The 20,646-nt window shown below is 42.0% G+C and overlaps 1 protein-coding gene across 3 annotated transcripts in view; it reads left to right on the forward strand.

The window, feature by feature from the left end:
- Positions 1-20,646, forward strand: part of PPP1R12A (protein phosphatase 1 regulatory subunit 12A) — a 2,492,399-nt gene that overhangs the window by 1,760,385 nt on the left and 711,368 nt on the right. For all 3 annotated transcript variants that reach the window (XM_044087956.1, XM_044087957.1, XM_044087958.1), the window contains exon 19: positions 6,534-6,599. In XM_044087956.1, coding sequence (XP_043943891.1) covers positions 6,534-6,599 — 66 coding nt within the window. The remainder of the gene's footprint in view (positions 1-6,533; positions 6,600-20,646) is intronic.

Genomic DNA, 20,646 nt, shown 5'->3' on the forward strand with positions numbered 1-20,646 from the left:
GTCCCCCTTTACTCAACTCTAATGAGGCCAACCATTGAATATAATGCCAGCTTTGGCATGCATCTGTTCAGACATGTACAACAACCGAACTGCACACAGAGAAATACCTTACTAAAAGGATACAAGGCCTAAACAACATGTTTTACATAGACCGACACTAAAGCCCTGTCACTAACTCCTGTGTCCTACAGGCTAAAAGGTGACCTGTGTCTGGCATACAAGGCATCGTCCAACCCAATACTGATGGATTTACTACAAATCAGCAAGTCAAATAGCATCAGAAATACTGTATCTAGGGATCGTAATCTCTTCTGCAACATCAACACAATGGTTTGGAGGGACAGGTATATCCCACAGAAGATGCTACTGCTCTGGAATAGACTCCCCATCCACATAAAACAAAGTTTATCCTTGTCCGTATTGAAGCACAACAAAACAGAAAATTTACCCCAGGACTGCCCCTTGTAGTACTAATGGATAGAGGCAGCTCCTAAATGCTTTATCCCATGTGTGGTTCCCTTCAAATTATCTATGGTATGATCCCAATTATTGTCATTAGGGGTAATATATAATTGTCAACTATGGGATGGGTAAAGTCAATCTCTAACCAAATAGTATATGTTAATTTGAGCACAAAAAGAGAAATTGGATAGGCTGAAAATGGCTGTCAGGGGCAGCTAGCCCAGTACTTACCTAAGAATCTGTAGAGGTCTCTCTCTGTTGTGTAGACCCCTGTCTTCGCTGCAAGGCTTTGCTATTTTTATAAGTATTGTGATCACAGTTGACTTGCAGGCAGGGACATCAGAAGTTCTTGTAGCTTCCTGGAAGTGTAGTTTTCCTAATGGAAGAAGCTTTTCATTTGGGCAGAGCAGTAGTCCATTTGGGCAGCTTATCAGTGTTTGTGCTATCTAAGGGCTAAAGGATTTTTCTTTTGTACCACATGGTGCATTTTTCAGCCATTTCTACTTATAAAATTTTGTCCGATGAATGAAGGGTTATGGCCCAGCACTGGCTGGTCAAATTGATTTTCATCATAACCATTCACTGTTGTTAACTCTGTGGAATAGTGTCAAAGAAGTTCCAGTGCATGGCTTGACTTGCAGAGCCCCCCACTCTCAGCCTCAGAAGTCGGCCTTCTGCTTGGATGTCAGCACGCCCGTAGTATAAATTGTACGTATGTCTGCATCTTCATCTTTTTTTTTTTTTTTTTTACACTGTACTACAAGAAGTTATTAGTAGATGTGAATACTAAGTGTTGAGTCCATTTGTTTCACTTGGCTTCCAGAGTCCAGTAAGTATCCCCTTGAGGAGAAAAAGGTGTTCTTCATTTTGTCTAGTGCTAGTTTGAAAATAGATTTTTTTCGGCATATGCATCAGTAAAGATGTCATTCTCTAAAGTTAATAAGTGCATTTCCTGTAAAAAAGCATATCCCTCATAAGTACTTTTAGTGCACATTACACTTTTACAGTTTTTCTCCATTCTGTTATTACTGTTTGAGCAACACATGGTCTTGCTTGCATTAGTAACATAAAAGAAATATGAAAGGATTTAACTTGATCAGAAAGCCATTGTTGACTCTCAGCTACATCCAGGGGATCTTTACCCATCTTTCCTATGTATACTAAGTCCATGGTCACACAATGATTAATCTTCTTCTCTTTCGGCTGTTCCCGTTAGGTGTCACCATAGTGGATCATTTGTTTCCATTTCTTCCTGTCCTCTGCATCTTGTTCTGTCACACCAACCACCTGCATGTCCTCTGTCACCACATCCATAAACCTTATCTTAGGTCTTCCTCTTTTCCTCTTACCTGGCAGCTTCATCCTTAGCATCCTTTTCCCAATATGCCCAGCATCCCTCCTCAGCACATGTCCAAACCAGCACAATCTCGCCTCTCTGGCTTTGTATCCAAACCATCCAACCTGAGCTGACCCTCTAATATACTGATTCCTAATCCTGTCCATCCGTGTCACACCCAGTGTGAATCTTAACTTCTTTAACTCTGCCACTTCCAACTCTGACTCCTGCTTTTTTGCAGTGCCACCGTCTCCAATCCATACAACATAACTAGTCTTACTACCCTCTTGTAGACCTTCCCTTTCTCTCTTACTGGTACCCGTCTGTCACAAACCACATAACACTCTTCTCCACACATTCCACCCTGCCTGTACTCTCTTCTTCACCTGTCTTCCACACTCACCATTACTCTGAACTGTTGATCCCAAGTACTGAAACTCATCCACCTTTGCCAACTCTACTCCCTGCATCCTCACCATTCCTCTATCCTCCCTCTCATTCACACACATATATTCTGTCTTAGTTCTGCTGACCTTCATTCCTCTCCTTTCTAGAGCATATCTGCACCTCTCCAGGGTCTCCTCAACCTGGTCCCTACTCTCATTACAGATCACAATGTTATCTACAAACATCATAGTCCATGGGGCCTCCTGTCTGATCTTGTCTGTCAACCTGTCCATCACCATTGCAAATAAGAAAGGGTTCAGAGCTGATCCTTGATGTAATCCCACCTCCACCTTAAACGCGCCTGTCACTCCCACTGCAAACCTCACCACTGTCACACTACCCTCGTACATATCCTGTAACACTCTTACATACTTCTCTGCCACTCCTGACTTCCTCATACAGTACCACAACTCCTCTCTAAGCACCCTATCATATGCTTTCTCCAAGTCCACAAAGACACAATGCAACTCCTCCTGACCTTCTCTATATTTCTACATCAACAGGAAATCCCTGTAAAGGTGGTTACAGACCAATCATACTATCTCTACAATCTCACAGTACAACCAACAAATATAAAATCATCCCAGGAGATGTAAATGCATCAAATTTGACTTGCCCAATTTGCAACCCATTTTCCAAATGCTAACTCTATATTTTTACCTTGACGGATGTGTTAGCATTAGCATTTTGCACTAGGAGAGTTGTAGTGCTTTGTGTCCTAAGGAGCTGTAATTAGGTTTTAGAAAAATTTGCTCAATGAATGAAAAGATTTGCGAGATAGTTTAATATGCTTCACATTAGTATGGTTAACTTTGGTCTTCCTGTCACAAGTTTGAGATTTTTGCTGAAATTATTTTGTCATACTAACTTGTTAGCAAATCTGGCAATTTTATTATAGCATACTTCTTTTAACTAGTTCAGTTTTCTTCAGATTAGTGAAAATAGCAGAGGCATATTGGAGGGGAGATAGTAAATGCATCCTGGCAGTGGATTTCCGGGAGAAATCAGTGAGATCATGTTTAACCCTATAAAGGGATTATGGAAGAGCGAAAGAAAAAAGATATTGGTAACTTAGTAAGAAAAAATGAGAAAGTATTGGATAAGTCAGTTAGAAAACAAAATTATAAATAGTACAGTAGATAGTAATATTTAGCCTGGTTTAAGACAAGAGCAGTGCCGTGATTTGGATAAGTGAGTCTTGAGAAGTGTGTGAAATATATGAGGGTTAGAAGTGGAAAGTATTGGCTGTGGAGTCATGTTCCATAACCTGGAGATACTACTGGAATATAAAGAGTCACAATGGAAGTTATTAGATTATCAGACGATCTGAGTCTAGTGTTGGAATGCGTTTTAAGTAGATTTTGTAGAGCTGGACATTTTTCAGGTTGGTATCTTATGGGCTATAGAAAACTGGGTATATTTAAGGAGACTGGGTAATTCTAGCCAATCAAGTTACTGCACTGAAATACAGTGGTGTGTTCTGAATGGGGAATTGTTAGCAAATCTGGCAATTTTATTATAGCATACTTCAAGTTTAACCAGTTCAGTTTTAATCAGATTAGTGAAAATAGCAAAGTTGTATAGGAGGGGAGATAGTAAATGCATCCTGGAAGTTGAATTCCTGGAGAAATCAGCGAGATAAGGTTTAACTCTATAGAGGGAACCAAGTTTAAAGTGAACATTTTAATGACAGCTGCCAGGTGTTTATCAAATTTCAAGTGATCTATTGTGATACTAAGAACTTTGGTATGCGATACTGGTTCGGTAACGGATGTTATTTAAGGAGTAGATTTGGAAAGGTATAAGTTGTTTTGAGGGTTTGTTGTCTGTAAATAGCATTAGTTTTGTTTTATTGGGGTTAAGGATCAATTGTGAGGTGGCAAGCCAAGATTCCACTTCAGTAAAAGAGAGTTGAGAGTTGAGTTTGTTTAAGGAGTTCAGAGAGGTAGGGTGCTGCATATATAAGAATAGTCGTCTGCATATTGTATAGTTACAGTTGAGTTAGTAGCAGAATGGAGCTTATTTATAAAAAATATTAAATAAAAGAAGTCCTAAAATTGATCCCTGTGGTACCTCCAAGTGTAACAGGTAATGTAGGAGAACACTTGTTATATACCATTTTACTGCTCGTTTCCTGTCTGATAAATAGTTATGGGACCATTGGAGGGCAGGGAGACTTAATTTGAGACAAGAATTCTTGTAAAAGTCTTTGGTGGGAGACTGTATCAAAAGCTTTGGATAAATCTAGGAATACTGAGGAGAATAGCTGACCATTTTTTCTAAAATGGTTGATGGTGTTTGTAAAATGTAAAAGTGCTGTGGTTGTGCTATGGTTTGGATGAAAACCATGTTGGGTATTAGTAGATTATTAGAGAAAAGATGATTCATAAGTTGAGAATGGATACATTTTTCTAAGATCTTGGATGGGGTGATAGAACAGCAATAGATGCGTAATTAGAAATGTTGGTGTTGGTTCCCCTTTGTGTAGTGGTGATATGTAGGAAGTTTTCCAGATTTTGGGTACATAACTTTCTTTAATGGAACAATTAATTACTACTCATATTGGATAGGCTATAGCTTCAGCTGCTAACTTGAGGTAATCAGCAGGTAGCTTATGTGAAGCAAGGGTGGTAGGTTTTAGTTAAGCAATCTTCTTCTAAAACTTGGTGAAGCTGTTTTAAATGAAAAGTATTCAATAGAATTATGAGGAACTGTAGGGAGTTTTACTGGGGTAATAATTGTTTTGGTAAGGTTTAGGATGAGACTGGTAAAGTAGATATTGAATTTGGTTGCAGTGTTATGTTGTGCATTTCTGGAAGAGGGAGATGGGGTGAGAGATTGACCTGGTTGTAGTAGTCGATTTATACTTGCTCAGAATTTTTTAGGGTTATTTTAGTATTTCTGTTGTGCTGTTATATAGTATGTTTTTTGTCAGAAAAGAAAATCTGCATCCTGAATACTGTATGGAAATATACACACAGGTTAGTGCTCAAAAAACTATTAGAGTCTCCTCTAAGTCATAAAGTAGTAGTGAATGTTTAAAGTATAAAACCAGTTTTAGCAAATGTAGGCCAGGATAACGGACTTTGGGAGGAGGGGCAAACAAATCCATAGCGTCTGAACCAGTGCACACGCTTATGTAATTTACAAATCAATATTACTTGATCTCTGCAAATGAAATGGTAAAGGGTACTACTTATTACATACAAAGCAGGCTGTTTCACCACTGTTCTTGCTGCTGCAGGTGGGGAATTATTGAAATGGAGCTACACTGATAAGGAAATGCAGGCTGTTTAGCTGCCGATGGGATATTATTTAAGTGATGTATAACACGGTCTAATGTATTAAAATCATTTAATTGTTTTAGGTTTGCATTCTCTTCAGTGCAAAACTCATTTTCAGTGCACACATTTCTAGTCACTTATACAGAAAAACAAACCTTGCATACCTGTAGATGTCCTTCCATATCACTGTTGCAGTATTCATAACCTAAGGGATGTCCTGCCAAAGACAGCCCGATGACTGGCCAGTATACTAAAGCCTTTAGAACTTATAGGTGCTGTACACCGCACGTATTCTCCCTGATCAAGTTGTAGGGCATAAAGACATATGCTCGCACACAATCAGAGCTGGAAAAGCCTCAGGAGGAAAAGAATGTCCCTAGGCGCACACACATCCATAAGGAGGAAGAAGTGGAAGAGTTATAGTAAGATTTTACACAACTGTATTATGTCCTTCCATGTAATTGTTCCAGTATTCATAACTTAAGGGAGATTACAGAAGCTCAAGAGGAAGCATGGGAAGAGGACAGCACGGAAGAACCCTAAAGAAACCCATGCAGAATAGCCCTGCCAATGCCAGCTCTGGCCGTGGAACTAACATCCAACTTGGTGAAAGTATGAGCAGAAAACAGATGACTCCAACTGTTTTAAGTGAACATTTAAGGGAAACGTTTTGGAAATGACTGATTTGAAAACCTCAGCACTTGACCCTTCAGTTGTGTACTGTTTAGATCGGTAGTATCTGAAACATTTTCACCTGTTAGTTCCTTCAGCTGTTTGTCAGTATGAGAGTTAGTACAAGTGCGAGTACTGTGTAATCTTTTGCTTTGCTGAGAATACACAGGGCTGTGTCAGCATATTAAGTACAAGTGCACATAGTAGTGACTGCCTCAAGTATCACTTTAACAGCTGAGTGACTTACAAAATGTTTTAATGAAAAAAAATAACAAAGAAGTGCTTGATTGCTTTAAATCCCAAATGCTTAGAATAATGTTTTTCTTTTCCAGAGTGATGAAAATGAACAGGATCAGCAGTCTGATACAGAAGACGATGCACATAAAAAAGAGCAAGAGGTGAATATTTTTACTATTTATTTTTAACTTTTGTTAATCATTTTAGCCCTTTTAGGCCTTTGGCCACTTTTCAGGAAAGAGCCAAAGTGGTATCCCTGCTGATAGTTGGACTAGAGTGCATATGGCAAGTTCTCCACCCTCTTTTTTAATAAGTGCCATAAGGTTGTTTATACCAGCAGCTCAGGTGGATGGACCAACATTGTAGTTACTGCTCATGCGAATAGTCAAGCAAATGTCATATTTGTGTTCAGATACAGCTTTTATTTGTCTTGCATATGCATGGTTTGAATGTAAATTTTATGTTTCTAAAGGCCTGTATGCTTGCCTTTGGGAGTTTTCTGACTCCTCCTATTTTACTGTAGTTTTGCCCATTACTTTGGCACACCATTAAGGAGAAGTATCACTGTGCTGTTTTATAGGTATTATTAGAGCTTCCCATCAGGTCCTTTACAGTACATGCAGCAGAGACAAGCATGAGTAACCTGTGACTGATGTTTTATTTACTTGCTTTTAAAGTTTTTGTTGCATTGCATGATGATTTATTTGAATATATTATGTTGAACTTTATATGACTGCAGAAGGTTAATGTATTGATATGTTCAAAATAATCGGAGTGCTTGGAATTAGAGCTAGTTCTGGGATAGTTGAGTTCAGTAGTAGTAGTTAGAAGAAAACTGCAATGGTGCGTAAACATTATATCAGATTCAAGAGACCAAAAATTCTCCAGTGTGGTAGATATCCTCAAGATACCATTCTATGGTTAGTATAAGCTTTCTTAAAATTATGTCCATTTCCCAAGTCATATTTTTTTGATTGTTTAATGTTTGTATGTAGCCCTTGTAAAAGGAGGGAAAGCAGCTATTAAGGGGAGGAAAAACTGCCTTGATGATAGAGAACATATAATTTCTCTTCAGGATGATTTGCTGTAACCCAGGTTACTAGTAAACCATGTTAGAGCAATTAGGGCCAACTTAGATATAGAGGTAACATATACAATAAGGACTGATTTTTGTGGACTTGTATGCGTACATTTTTTTATAAAAGCATTATTATTTAATGTGTATCTGTGTCTTTAAATGAATGGAAACTGTTTTGCAAAAACTGGAGTCTTGAAAGGAGTATTGGAAGCTGATGTAAGTTACAGGTTATGTATGGGATGGCACTTGACATCCTTAAGAATGTTTAAAAAAAACGCTCCTTATTGAAATGACAAGTGCCAGCACTCTGGAAAAAAGTCAGAAATGCAGAAGAGCGACTCTCGAACGTCACTCTAAACCTCCTTTTTGCAACGTAGCAAACCCCCCTGCACCCCCACCCCACCAAACTTGTATGTACTGACTCAGGGATGGTCATACTTCAGAGAAAAGGGAATATTCTGAGGAATGGACAATTTAGAGTTAGTATATGCAAAGTCCATTTTTTTGGACAGTTAGTCTGTGTTTCAGGACTCACTCTAGCTGGTCCCAGAATTTCAAACAGTTGCAAAAAAAAAAAAAAAAACCACCATGGTTTGGCAGTAGAGTGAAACCCACAGATTTCACAAGCAGTGGCACTCCAAACAAGGAAACACCAAACTAGAAGAATATTAGAATTTTCATTTCCGTTTACTTAAAAGCCTTCATCAGAATAACTGCTGTCATTGCAAAACTGTTTAAAAAGATGTTCACCAAAGTAACATGCTCAAAACTTTAGCCAATTGAGTTTTGCTGCCTTCACTTTTAAAATAGTTACTATTTTAAGTGTCATTGAAGCCAGTTAGTCTCTAATCTATTCTAAACTGTGCTAGCACTTTGATATCTTGCAAGTTATTCAGAACCATTGTAAAGTCACAATGATTAGAATATATACGTAGTGCATTCGTATTCATAGGAATATTTTCTAGTTGTCACTTAAGATGATCTCTGTCTCCTCATTGATTTGTGTATTAGTGTAAGTAAATATTGATGTTCTTCGTGTTTCACTGTTGCAGTCATAACATTTGGGTTATCCCTGCCAGGATAGCCCTCGGCCGGCCTGAATGCCAGAGGCTTAGTATTTCTGCGTCGGTTGATGTCGCTTCAGGACTGACGTCAGGTCATCAGTAGTATAAAAAAAGGCAGCCAATGCCATTACATCAGTCTTTCTTGCTGAGGAGCCTAAAGCAGAAGCAGTTCCCATGAGTGCCGGTCAGCCGCTACCTGATTTTTTTTTCCGAATTGAAGCTGAAGTCTTCTAAATCAAAGTACCACATTGGGGATCCTCTTTTCTTGCTCTAGCCGATGTCAGAAAAAGTCAACAATTGTCTCGCCTGTGGAAAGCAAATACCACACCGAGATTTTCATTCTTACTGCGTCACTTCTTTACGCCCAGACCACGACATCCCTCAGTGTTGCTTTTGTGCTTTAACGCCAGAACTATATGTCGTCGGGCCCTTATTGTAGCTAGATACTTTCACTTACAGTCCTCGAATTCCGATGTGGCTTCAGTAAGCCATCCGACAACAGATCATATGAAAAAAAACGTAAGGATAAAGGCACAGTCCAAACCTACCGGCGACGCTCCCATTAAGCTAGTCTTCGGTTCACCGGTCCTCAGTGAGGTTCTTTCGCAGCTCCTGATGCCTGCTTCTGTGGATTCACAGGCTGCTACCCAGACCCTTTCGGAGTCCGGTATGCCACAAAACTCTTCTTCTACTAAGGATCCTGCGGCTGTCTCTACCTTGGATGGTTCCGGAGTTGCTGAGCAGGCACCGGCTTCCGAGGAAGTACTTCATACTACCAATTCTTGACACAAACTAACGACATCCACGTCTACCGTTCTTTCAAAAACCGCGCATCTAAGGCTCAGGGTATGAGCCACACCCAAGAAACCAACGACCCAGTCTCAGGCACCTACTTCCTTGCCTTAGTCTCAAATGATTAAAATGGCAGAATACCTTATCAGGCTGATCAGGGGAAGAGAAGCTACCCCTTCCAAAAGAAAGAGATCTGTCCCCAGTAGCTTTGTCTGAACAGGAGTCTGATGACTCTGATGCATCTGAATATGAAGACATGCAACCCCTCTCTGCTTATGAAGATTCTGATGCAGAGGATTCCATTCCTTCAGCCTCTCCACTTGAGGACTTTTCGTTTGGGGAAACCCTTCATAACTTAAGGGAGCATTTCCAATGGGAATGTCAGGACTACCCTCAGTCTAAAAAGAGACTCTGAGAATTTTTAGATCTTCCACAGCACAGACCCCTGGCCATTCCCCCAGTCCTGGATATTGTGGACGATGGTTTCCTGGAATCCAGTTTGACTCCTGACACACACTCCCTCCTGCACCCAGAACACCTGACAGGTATTAGAGTCCCTGGCTCTCACAAATTTATTTTCAAAACTCCTGCTGCTGACCCTGAGGTTATTGCTCAAGGACATAAAGGAATTAAAGCAACCTCTGCTAAGAATCCCACACCCTCAGATAGGGATTCCGTAGCACTAGATAGCTGGGGTAAAAAAAATATACATCTCTGCTACTCTTGCTATCAGAGCTCTGAGTTGCCAGTTCCATATGCTAACATTTCAGAAACATACCCTGGAACTCCTCAAACAAAATGTGTCTGCCTTTCCTGCTTGTGGAGAATGTAAACAGTTACAAGAGTTAATGTATTCTGCAAGTTAAGTGACTAAGCACACCATACACTGTGGTTTTGACGCCCTAGAAGCTACTTGCAGGGCAGCAGTCACTGGATGTTTTTCGTGTTTCACTGTTGCAGTCATCACATTTGGGTTATCTGCTTGCAGTAGCCCTCAGTCGGCCTGATTATCAGTCTTGGGTCCTGCGTCAGTTGCTGTCTCATCCTCCATGATGTCGGGTAGTCAAGGGTAAAAAGCATGCTGCCAACACCATTACATCAGTTTTTCTTGCCGTGCGGTGCCCGAAGCAGAAACAGTTCGCAAGTGCCGGTCAGCCGAATCCTGAAATTTCTGTTTTCGAGTTTCAGAACTGAAGTCTTCAACCAAAGCTAAGTACCCCGTTGGGTTAACTTTTTCTTGCTCTAAACCGGTCAGTAAAAGTCAATAATTGTATTTCTTGTGGAAAGCAAATACCTCCTCAAGATTTTCATTCGTACTGTATTCCTTGCCTAGACCCTGACCACAACGTACCTCCCTGTCGGTTTTGTGCCTTATTTAAGCAATGAACTATTCGTCATCGGTATATTTACGCTTCTAAATATTTTGGTACTCTGTTCAATTATCCAGATATGTCTTCAGTAAGCCACCTGACTACCGACATTCCGAAAATTTACCAACATAAAGACAGAGACAAGGCCGCCTAGGTCCAAAGCTGCTGACAATGCTTCTCCTAAGCTAGTCGCCAGTTCTCTGGTACTCAGTTCACAGCCCCTGATACCCGCTACTTCAGATTCGCAGGCTTCTACTGAGACCCATTCCGGAGTCTGGTATGCCGCGAGATGCTTCATCTGTGGAACCTGCAGATGTCTCTACCTTGGATGGGTCCGGAGCTGCTGTGCAGGCACCGGCTTCTGAGGGTGTATTCAGGCCTACTGACTTGCATATTAAACCGACATCATCTTCTTCTTCAAGGCTTAAAACTCGAACCATGCCTAGAAAACCGACGTCCAGACTGCATGGTCAGGCCTCTATGTCTAAAAAACAAATTATAAGAATGGCTGAAGACCTTATTACTTTAATCAGGAGAAGCCAACCTTCCCCCTGTAAGAGACCTAGGACTGAATTTGCTTATGATACTTCTGATCAGGATTCTGAAATTTCTGTTTCCTCTGATAACCAGGATATTTACTTTTATCTACCTATGAGGATTCTGATGCAGAGGACGCTTTTCCCTCTGCTCCCCCCCAGAAGATTTCTCTTTTGGTGAAACCTTGCATACTCTTAGGGAGCATTTTTGCTGGGAAAGCCAGGATTACTCTGATTCTAAAAAGGGATTTCTTACTCCTGCCTCAACACAGGCCTTTAGCTATCCCTCCTGTACTAGACATTGTTGTTGATGCCTTTTCGGAATCTAGCTTGGCCCCCTGACTCTTTACCTCCTGCTCCCAGAAAACCTGATAGATATTACAGGGTTCCTGACTCTCTCAAGTTCCTTTTTAAAAATCCTACTGCAGATCCTGAGACCATTTCACAGGGACCCAAGGGCATTAAGACTACTACTGCCAAAAATCCTACCCCTTTGATAGAGATTCCAGGGCGCTGGATAGATGGGTTAAGAAGGTATACAGTTCTGCAGCCTTGGTCATTAAGGCCTTAAACTGCCAGTTTCCTATGTTAAAGTATCAGCAGCATATTATTGGATTGCTTAAACAGAAAATGATTCCTGACTGTGCTAAAAGTAAAGAATTACAGGATTTAATGCATTCTGCTGAACAGGTTGAAAAACATACTTTGCAATGTGGTTTTGATTCACTAGAGGCATCTTGCAGGGCTGCTGTCACTGGGTCTGTACTTAGAAGGCATGCCTGGTTTAAGGAGCAATCTTTGCCAGATCTTGTTAAAGCTAAATTGCTGGATGCTCCCTTAAATCAGGACTGCCTATTTAGCAACAAAGCAGAAGAAGTGCTTAAAAGATGGAGGAAAAAGCTAAATCTATGCAAACTGTTAAAGATTTCCAAAGGTACAGCCTCCAAAATTTAGTAGGCATTGGCCCTCTAAGAATTGGTCCTTTCATGCCCCTTCCAGGCCTTCTCAGTCCAAATGCAGAACCAGCAGAACACCCAGGCTGCAGTCCCAGGGTACGCACAGGACTAAGCAGTGGGGGGCTCCCACTTCCAAGTCAGGGAGTAGTAAGACTCCCCTCTATGGTAAGCTGTCCCAATGACTTAACTTTAAAACTGCCAAGCACTTCTCAACTGACTGCTCCTTTAGGGGGGAAAGACTGCTCTGCAGGCAGAAAACTGGGAACTTATTACACAGGACAAATGAGTTTTAAATATAGTTTCCCAAGGATACAGATTTCACTTCCACACATTACCAACCCCAAACGGTTGGCCAGATCTACCCCCAAATTAGTGGGCAGAGGCTCAAAAGCAAGTACTCTCTCTCTTAAGCATAAGGGCTATTCAAACTGTACCAGAAGAGGAAAAGGGACAAGGTTTCCTACTCTAGACTTTTCCTGGTACCCAGAAAAGACGAATCATGGTGCCCTGTCCTGGACCTTTCTATCCTAAAAACCTTTTTGGTGATCCCAAAATTCAAGATACTAACTGTTCACCAGTTGCTTCCTATGTTAGGCAAGGATGCTTGGTTGGCAATACTGGATTTAAAGGAAGCCTACCTGCACATCCCAGTCAGGGAATCTTGCAGAAGATACCTACGCTTCAAAGCAGGCTACATGCGCTATCAGTTCTCTGCACTGCCCTTTGGCTTATGTACTGCGCCCAGGGTATTCACAAAGTGCCTAGCTCCAGTCATTGCATGTTGCAGGCAAAGAAATATTCAAATATACCCATACCTGGATGATTGTCTAATTCAGGCAGAAAGCCAGGGCATACTTTTGAATCATCTGGCATTTGTACAAAATGTGCTAACTTGTCTGGGGTACACCATAAACAAAAATAAATCACATTGTGTACCATGTCAACAAATTGCATTCCTGGGAGCAAGCTTGAACACAGCTTCCCAGATGGCTTTCCTCACGCCAGAGAAAGAAATTCATTTGACAACTTACTTCAAACTAATGGCCACAAGAACCCTGCTATCTGCAAGGCAAATACTGCAAGCCTTGGGGTTCATGGCCTCCTGCATTCTCCTAATAACATATGCAAGACTGCATATGAGGAAACTACAATGGTGTCTAAAAAGCCTATGGTGTCAACATTCTCAGGATCTAGAAGCAATGATTCATATCATACCTTGCCTACAGTTAGAGTTTATTTGGTGGGCAGAGGCCTGCCACCAAAACAAGGGACTACAATTCACTCTACCCCCTGTCGCCCAAACCCTAACAACAGACGCATCAGACTATGCATGAGGGGCTCACCTGGCAGGGAAGTGCATTCAGGACAAATGGAACCCAAGTCAAATGCACATGCATATCAATCAAAAAGAAATGTTGGCTGTACAGAATGCTCAGACAGCCTTCAAGGACCACATTCTTCCAGGACAATTAATGGTAAAGACGGACAACACTGTTATGTGGTGCATAAACAAGCAGGGGGGTACCCATTCATACCCCCTCTGCAGACTAGCCATGGCTCTGTGGAACTCAGCCTTGAGCTACTAAGTGCATCTACAGGCACAATTCCTGCCAAGAATACTAAATACACTGTTAGATGAACTAAGCAGAAGTCTCATGGACCCACACGAGTGGAAACTGGAACCAAAGACTTTCAACATGTTGATAAACAAATGGGGGAGCCCAGATATAGACCTGTTTGCCTCCCCCCAGAACTACCAATTGGACAAATTCTTCACAGGGACTCCCCACAAACAAGCTTGGAAAGTGGATGCCCTGTCCTTCAGCTGGATAAATCTTATCAGTTTATGCCTTTCCTCCTGTGCCTCTCCTCTCCAAAGTACTACTAAAGATCAAAAAGGACAAACCAAGGACGATACTGATTGCACTAGACTGGCAATGCCAACACTGGTGTACCCCCTCTTGCGCAGTGTGTCACTGCTGGCTCCATGGCATCTGCCTCAGACCCCTACCCTGCTGTTTCAGCAGGAGGGCCAGATTCTGCATCCTCAGCTTCAAACCCTGAACATGGCAGCCTGGCTAATTACTAATCTCTCCATCACCATCCTTCAGTAAACAAATGTTGGATGTCATTTTGGAGGCAAGGAGGCCTTGTACTAGAAAATCTTATGCTGAAAAATGGAAAAGATTCTGTTCCTGGAACCAAACTCAAGGGTTGGACACAGCAGTGCCCAATTTACCTCAGATTCTTCAATACTTAACTGAGATGCTTCACAAGGGACTTTCTTTTTCCTCCATCAAAATTCATGCCTCAGCCATTTCAGCTCATTACAGCACAGAACCACCCCACTTCTCTCATCCACTGCTCAAGCAGTTCCTCAGAGGGGCCAAAAACTTGAGACCACCCAGGAGAGCCCCAACTCCAGCCTGGGACCTTAACTTTGTATTGGAAAAACTCACTCTACCTCCTTTTGAGCCAGCTGCAAGTGCATAGTTAAAATTCCTTTCTTGGAAAATAGCCTTCCTTTTAGCAATCGTTTCAGTAAGAAGGGTATCTGAATTACAGGCCCTTATGGCAGTGGAGCCTTTCATCATCTTTCATGCAGACAAGGTGTCCCTCAGGACCAGTCCCTCCTTCATGCCCAAGGTAGTATCCAGTGTGGCCCTTAATCAGTCCATTTATTTGCCAACCTTCTTTCCTAATCCACAGAACAAAGGGGAATGGATACTGCACTTCTTAGATGTGCACAGACAACTTAGATTTTACTTGGACAGGACTAAACCTCAAAGGAAATCTGAACAACTGCTGGTGGCATTTGCTGCAGGGGCAGAGGGGAAGGCCATTTCAAAGCAAACCATTTCTAAATGGATAGGCCATTGCATTAATTTCTGCTATAAGCACCATGGAAAACCTATCCCACAGGGGATAAGACCACACTCAGCCAGGGCTGCATCTACCTCTACAGCCTTTCTGGGAGGTGTCCCTACCAGGGACATCCTAGAAATTGCTACCTGGAGTTCTGTACATACTTTCACCAAACACTACCATTTGCCAGTTTTCTCTAAATCCAGAGCTGGTTTTGCCACTGCAGTCTTGCAGGGCCTTATAGCTGGTCCTAATGTTATCTAAATTTCTCCTCCCATCCTTAGCTTTGGGAATCTACCTAAATGTGATGACTGCAACAGTGAAGCACGAAGAACACAGTACAGTTGTGTACACTTACCATAAATGTAGATGTTCGAGTGTATTCACTGTTGAAGTACTGGTTACCCTCCCTCCAGCCCCCTGACTTCTTTTGGCTATACCTTTACTCTCCTTTACTATGCTTAAAAGCGTTTCGTTGCATTTGCTTTTTTTGTTGGAGGTATAACCTTGTATGTGTATATATATATATATATATATATATATATATATATATATATATATATATATATATATATATTTAATTGCTTCCCATTAGGGGGGCACTTGACATCTGGGGCAAGAAAAACTGATGTAATGGCATCGACTGCATGCTTTATACCCCTGACTACCTGACGTCATGAAAGATGAAACAGCAACCGATGCAGGACCCAAGACTTTGATGCTCAGGCCGACTGAGGGCTACTGCGAGCAGATAACCCAAATGTGATGACTGCAACAGTGAATACACTCAAACATCTACATTTATGGTAAGTGTACACAACTGTGCTTTCTCTAAACTCTCTGGCAGACCACTTAAGGAGAAATCTTCTGGACCCACATGAGTGGCAGCTAGACAAATGAACCTTCACCCTGATAACTCAGAAATGGGGCATCCCGAAGGTCGACCTTTTTAACTCCCACACCAACCATCAGCTCAGCAAGTTCTGCACCAGGGAGCATCACTCCGTGGCTTGGAAAGTGGATGCCCTTTTCTTCCCCTGGGTCAATCTATCGATCTATGCTTTTCCTCCACTACCCCTCATCTACAGGGTACTGCTCAAAATAAGGGAGGAAAAACCGAGGGCAGTTCTTATTGCTCCAGACTGACCCTGCCAGCACTGGTACCCACTTCTGCACAGCCTGGACCCACTGCCACCATGGCATCTCCCTCAGACCCCAACCCTCCTGACCCAGAGGGAAGGAAAATTCATGCATCTCCAATTCCAGACCCTCAATTTGGCAGCCTTGCTTATTCCCTGACCACTGATCAATCTGTCAACGTCAGTTAACAGGTTCTAGATGTTATATGTGAGGCCAGACTCTCTATCACTAGAAAGTCTTATGCTGACAAATGGAAAAGGTTCTGCAGCTGGATACAGGCTAAGGGAGCCCAGCCCTCCCTACCTCTCATCCTGGGTTACCTAGCTGACCTACTGCACAGTGGTCTTTCTTTTTCCTCTATTAAAATTCATGCCTCTGCTATCTCTGCTTATTTCCACACTGCGCATCTCCTTTTCTCACACCATCTGAACAAACAATTCCTAAGAGGGGCTAGCAACTTGAGGCTACCCAGAAGAGCACTTACCCCAGCTTGCGACCTTCACTTTGTGTTGGAAAAGCTCACCCTGCCCCCTTTTGAACCAGCATCTTCAGCAGAGTTAAAATTTCTCTCCTGGAAGACAGCTTTTCTTCTGGCCATCACTTCAGTCAGAAGAGTCTCCGAGATACAAGCAGTCATGGCTGTGGAGCCCTTCATCATCTTCCATGCTGACAGAGTTTCCCTCAGGACTAACCCATCCTTCATGCCCAAGGTGGTGTCCAGTGTGGCTCTCAACCAATCCATTCATTTTGCCCACCTTCGTCCCTAACACACAAAACAAGGGGGAAAGGATCCTGCACTCTCTAGATGTGCACAGACAGCTCAGATTTTATGCAGACAGGACTAAATCATTCAGAAAGTTTGATCAATTACTCATTAGTGTTGCTGCAGGGGCAGAGGGCAAAGCCATCTCTAAACAATTTCCAAATGGATAGCACACTGCATCCGTTTCTGTTGCAAGCAACATGGAAACCCTCCCCCTAAGGGGGTCAGGACTCACTCCACCTGAGCAGCCTCCACCTCTGCAGCTTTCCTCAGAGGAGTCCTCACCAGGGACATCCTGGAGGCTGCCACCTGGACATCTGTTCACACTTTCACCAAGCGTTACTACCTGCCTATCTTCTTCAAATCCAGGGCAGGCTTTGCCACTGCAGTTTTGCAGGGCATCCTAGCCAGCCCCTAGTCTACTTGACTGCCTCCACTCTTTTCCTCAGCTTTGGGAAACAACCCAAATATGATGACTGCAACAATGAAACATGAAGAACATAGTACAGCTGTGTACACGTAACATAAATGTAGTTGTTAATGTATTCACTTTTACAGTCCTGGTTTCCCTCCCTCCATCCCTTGCTTCTCTCTCTCTCCTTAGAAGGAACGACAGCAACCGACGCAGAAATACTAAGCCTCTGGTAGTCGGGCCGGCCAAGGGCTACCCTGGTAGGGATAACCCAAATGTGATGACTGCAACAGTGAATACATTCGAACATCTACATTTATGGTAAGTGTACACAACTGTACTTCTCTGCTTTTTTTTGTTTAAATGTTCTAAAAATATATCATCTGTATTGGCCATGTCATATTCTGTATCTAAAAAACATTTCTTTTAAAGTCTGGTCTTCATTCATAAATACTGTGTCTTATGTTGCTAATATTGCTTCACTTATAGCCTGACTTTTAGAAATATTATGTTTGGTATGTATGGGGAGGCAAGTGTTAGCATGTAAATATGTATTGCTGACTGTGGGGTTTTTTGTTGAGTTTTGCACTGTAATGTACCGTTTACATTAATCTTACTAATGATAACATCTAAAAATTGATCTACATTTTTGCCCAGACACAGAAAACTACCTGTGGACTGGCTTACATGAACCTGAAATTTTGACTAATTCCTCACCATCTTCTCAGATGAAAAAACAAATAATCTGTGTATCCAAGGTACAGTCTTATATTGTTTTTGAATGGGCTGTTTTAAATGAATTCATTGTCCCACAAAAGTTAATACCAGGTTAGTGAAAGTGGGAGCTACTACTGCCCCCATTGCTACTTCACAAACTTCGTCATAAAATTTATCATTGAACCCAAAGTAATTATTGCTTAACGCTGTGTTTATTGGATGTTCTTCATGTTTCACTGTTGCAGTCATCACACTTGGGTTATCCTGCCAGGGGTAACCCTCAGTCGGCCCAAATCCCAGAAGCTTAGTATATCTGCGTCAGTTGCTGTCGCTCCAGGACTGATGTCAGGTCGTCAGTGGTATAAAAACAGGCAGCTGGCTCTATATTACATCAGTCTTTCTTGCCGAGGAGCCTGAAGCAGAAGCAGTTCACACGAGTGCAGGTCGGCCACTGCCTGAGTTTTTGTTTCTGAAATTGAAGTTGAAGTCTTCTAAAGCTAAGTACCCCGTTGGGGATCCTTTTTTCTTCCTCTAACCGATTTCAGAAAAAGTTAACAATTGTCTCGCCTGTGGAAAGCAAATACCACACCGAGATTTCCATTCTTACTACGTCACCTGTTTAGGCCCAGACCATGACGTCCCTCACTGCTGGTTTTGTGCTTTGTTCAATGCCCGAACTATATGTCGTCAGGCCATTATCATAGCTAAATTCTTCCGCTCTCTATCTCTGTATTCCGAAATGGCTTTGGTAAGCCATCCGACTACCGATCTTCCAAAAAAAGTAAGGATAAAGACAGACACAGACCTCACAGGTCCAAAACTGCCGACAACGCTTCCATTAAGCTAGTCGCCAGCTCAACGGTACTCATTGAGGTGCTTTCGCAGCCCCTGATGCCTGCTTTGATGGATTCACAGGCCGCTACCGAGACCCGTTCGGAGCCTGGTATGCAGCAAGACTCTTCTTTGACTACGGAACCTGCGGATGTCTCTACCTTGGATGGGTCCGGAGCCGCTGTGCAGGCACCGGCTTCTGAGTAAGTTCTTCGCACTACCGATAGTCAACACAAACTGACCACTTCTTTCGTGTCTTCGGTTCTTTCTAAAACTACAGAGTTTCTAAGGCCCAGAGTATGAACTATGCCTAAAAAAAAGTCCCAACCTCAAGTGCTTGCTTCCTTGCCTCAATCTCAGATGCTTAAAATGGTGGAAGATCTTGTCATGCTGATTAGGGGAAGCCAGCCTACCCCTGCTAAAAGGAAAAGAGACTTGTCCCCAGCAGCTTTATCTGACCAAAAGTCCGACTCTGGTTTCTGATTATGAAGACATGCCCTTATCTGCTTATGAGGATTCAGGTGCAGAGGAATCTGTTCCTTCTACTTCTCTTCCAGAGAATTTTTCTTTTGGTGAAACCCTGCATACCTTGAGATAACATTTCCATTGGGAATGCCAGGATTATCCACAGTCCAAAAAGGGACTCAGAGAATTTTTAGATTTACCACTGCACAGACCCTTAGCCATTCCTCCTGTTCTGAATGTTGTGGATGATGTTTGTATGGAATCCACTGTAACTCCTGATACTCATCTCCTGCTCCCAGGAAACCTGACAAGTACTACAGAGATGTAAGGGAGGAGAAGAACAGGTTCATAGGTTCATAGTACTAAGCTAACTGCCCTTGCGAGCCATTGTAAGCCTAGCCAATTATCCTTTGTGAGACTCAAACCCTGCACCTTGTCTTTGTAAGGCAAACACCTTAGCCATTAGGCCACCCTCCCAACCCTTTGTGAATTATTTGAATGATAATGAATTTGCTATTAAATTTGAAGGATTACAAACAGGGAGGAAAATTAATTATTTAGATATTACATTAGATGTACTTGATATAGGGGCTATTAAAACTAACATTCATAGAAAATTTGATCAGCCCAACTATGTTTCATGCCACCAGCTGTCATCCCAAACACACTCTGACAGTGATTCCATATGGTGAGCTACTTAGAGTAAGCAGGCTATGTAGTGATATACGAGAAAGAACAGAGGAAATCAAAAGAGTAGCAGTAATGTTAAGCAAAAGGGGTTATGCTGACAGTATAATTAATGAAAGCTTAAAAAGGATAAATAACAAAGGAAGGGCTTTACCGTACAAGAAACAAAAAGGTAGTAGTTTGATAACCGGACAGTGTCCGGACCAAAATGAAGAAATATTTTGTGTGTCTGTGTATAATTTATTTTCAGCTACCCAAGAAAAACTGCTATCTGAATATTGGAACTTCTTGAAAGAAGAGGTTTCTGCCCTTCAGAATGTAAGATTACGTTTCTCATATAAAAGAGGGCGTAGTATAAAGGACTTTTTAGTGAAAGGAGCTTACAAAAGACCACAGCTTAAAATGGAGGAAGTACCTATTGTGGGTACGAAAAGGTGTGGTAAATGTTCAGTATGTCAACATATAGTATCCACATTCCCCATGATTAATGGTAAAAAGTTTCAAACAAAGGGAGTTTTTACATGTAAAAGTA

The sequence above is a fragment of the Protopterus annectens genome, chromosome 11.part0 (assembly GCF_019279795.1).
Source record: "Protopterus annectens isolate FY-2018-M chromosome 11.part0, PAN1.0, whole genome shotgun sequence".
In the NCBI taxonomy this organism is placed as follows: domain Eukaryota; kingdom Metazoa; phylum Chordata; order Ceratodontiformes; family Protopteridae; genus Protopterus; species Protopterus annectens.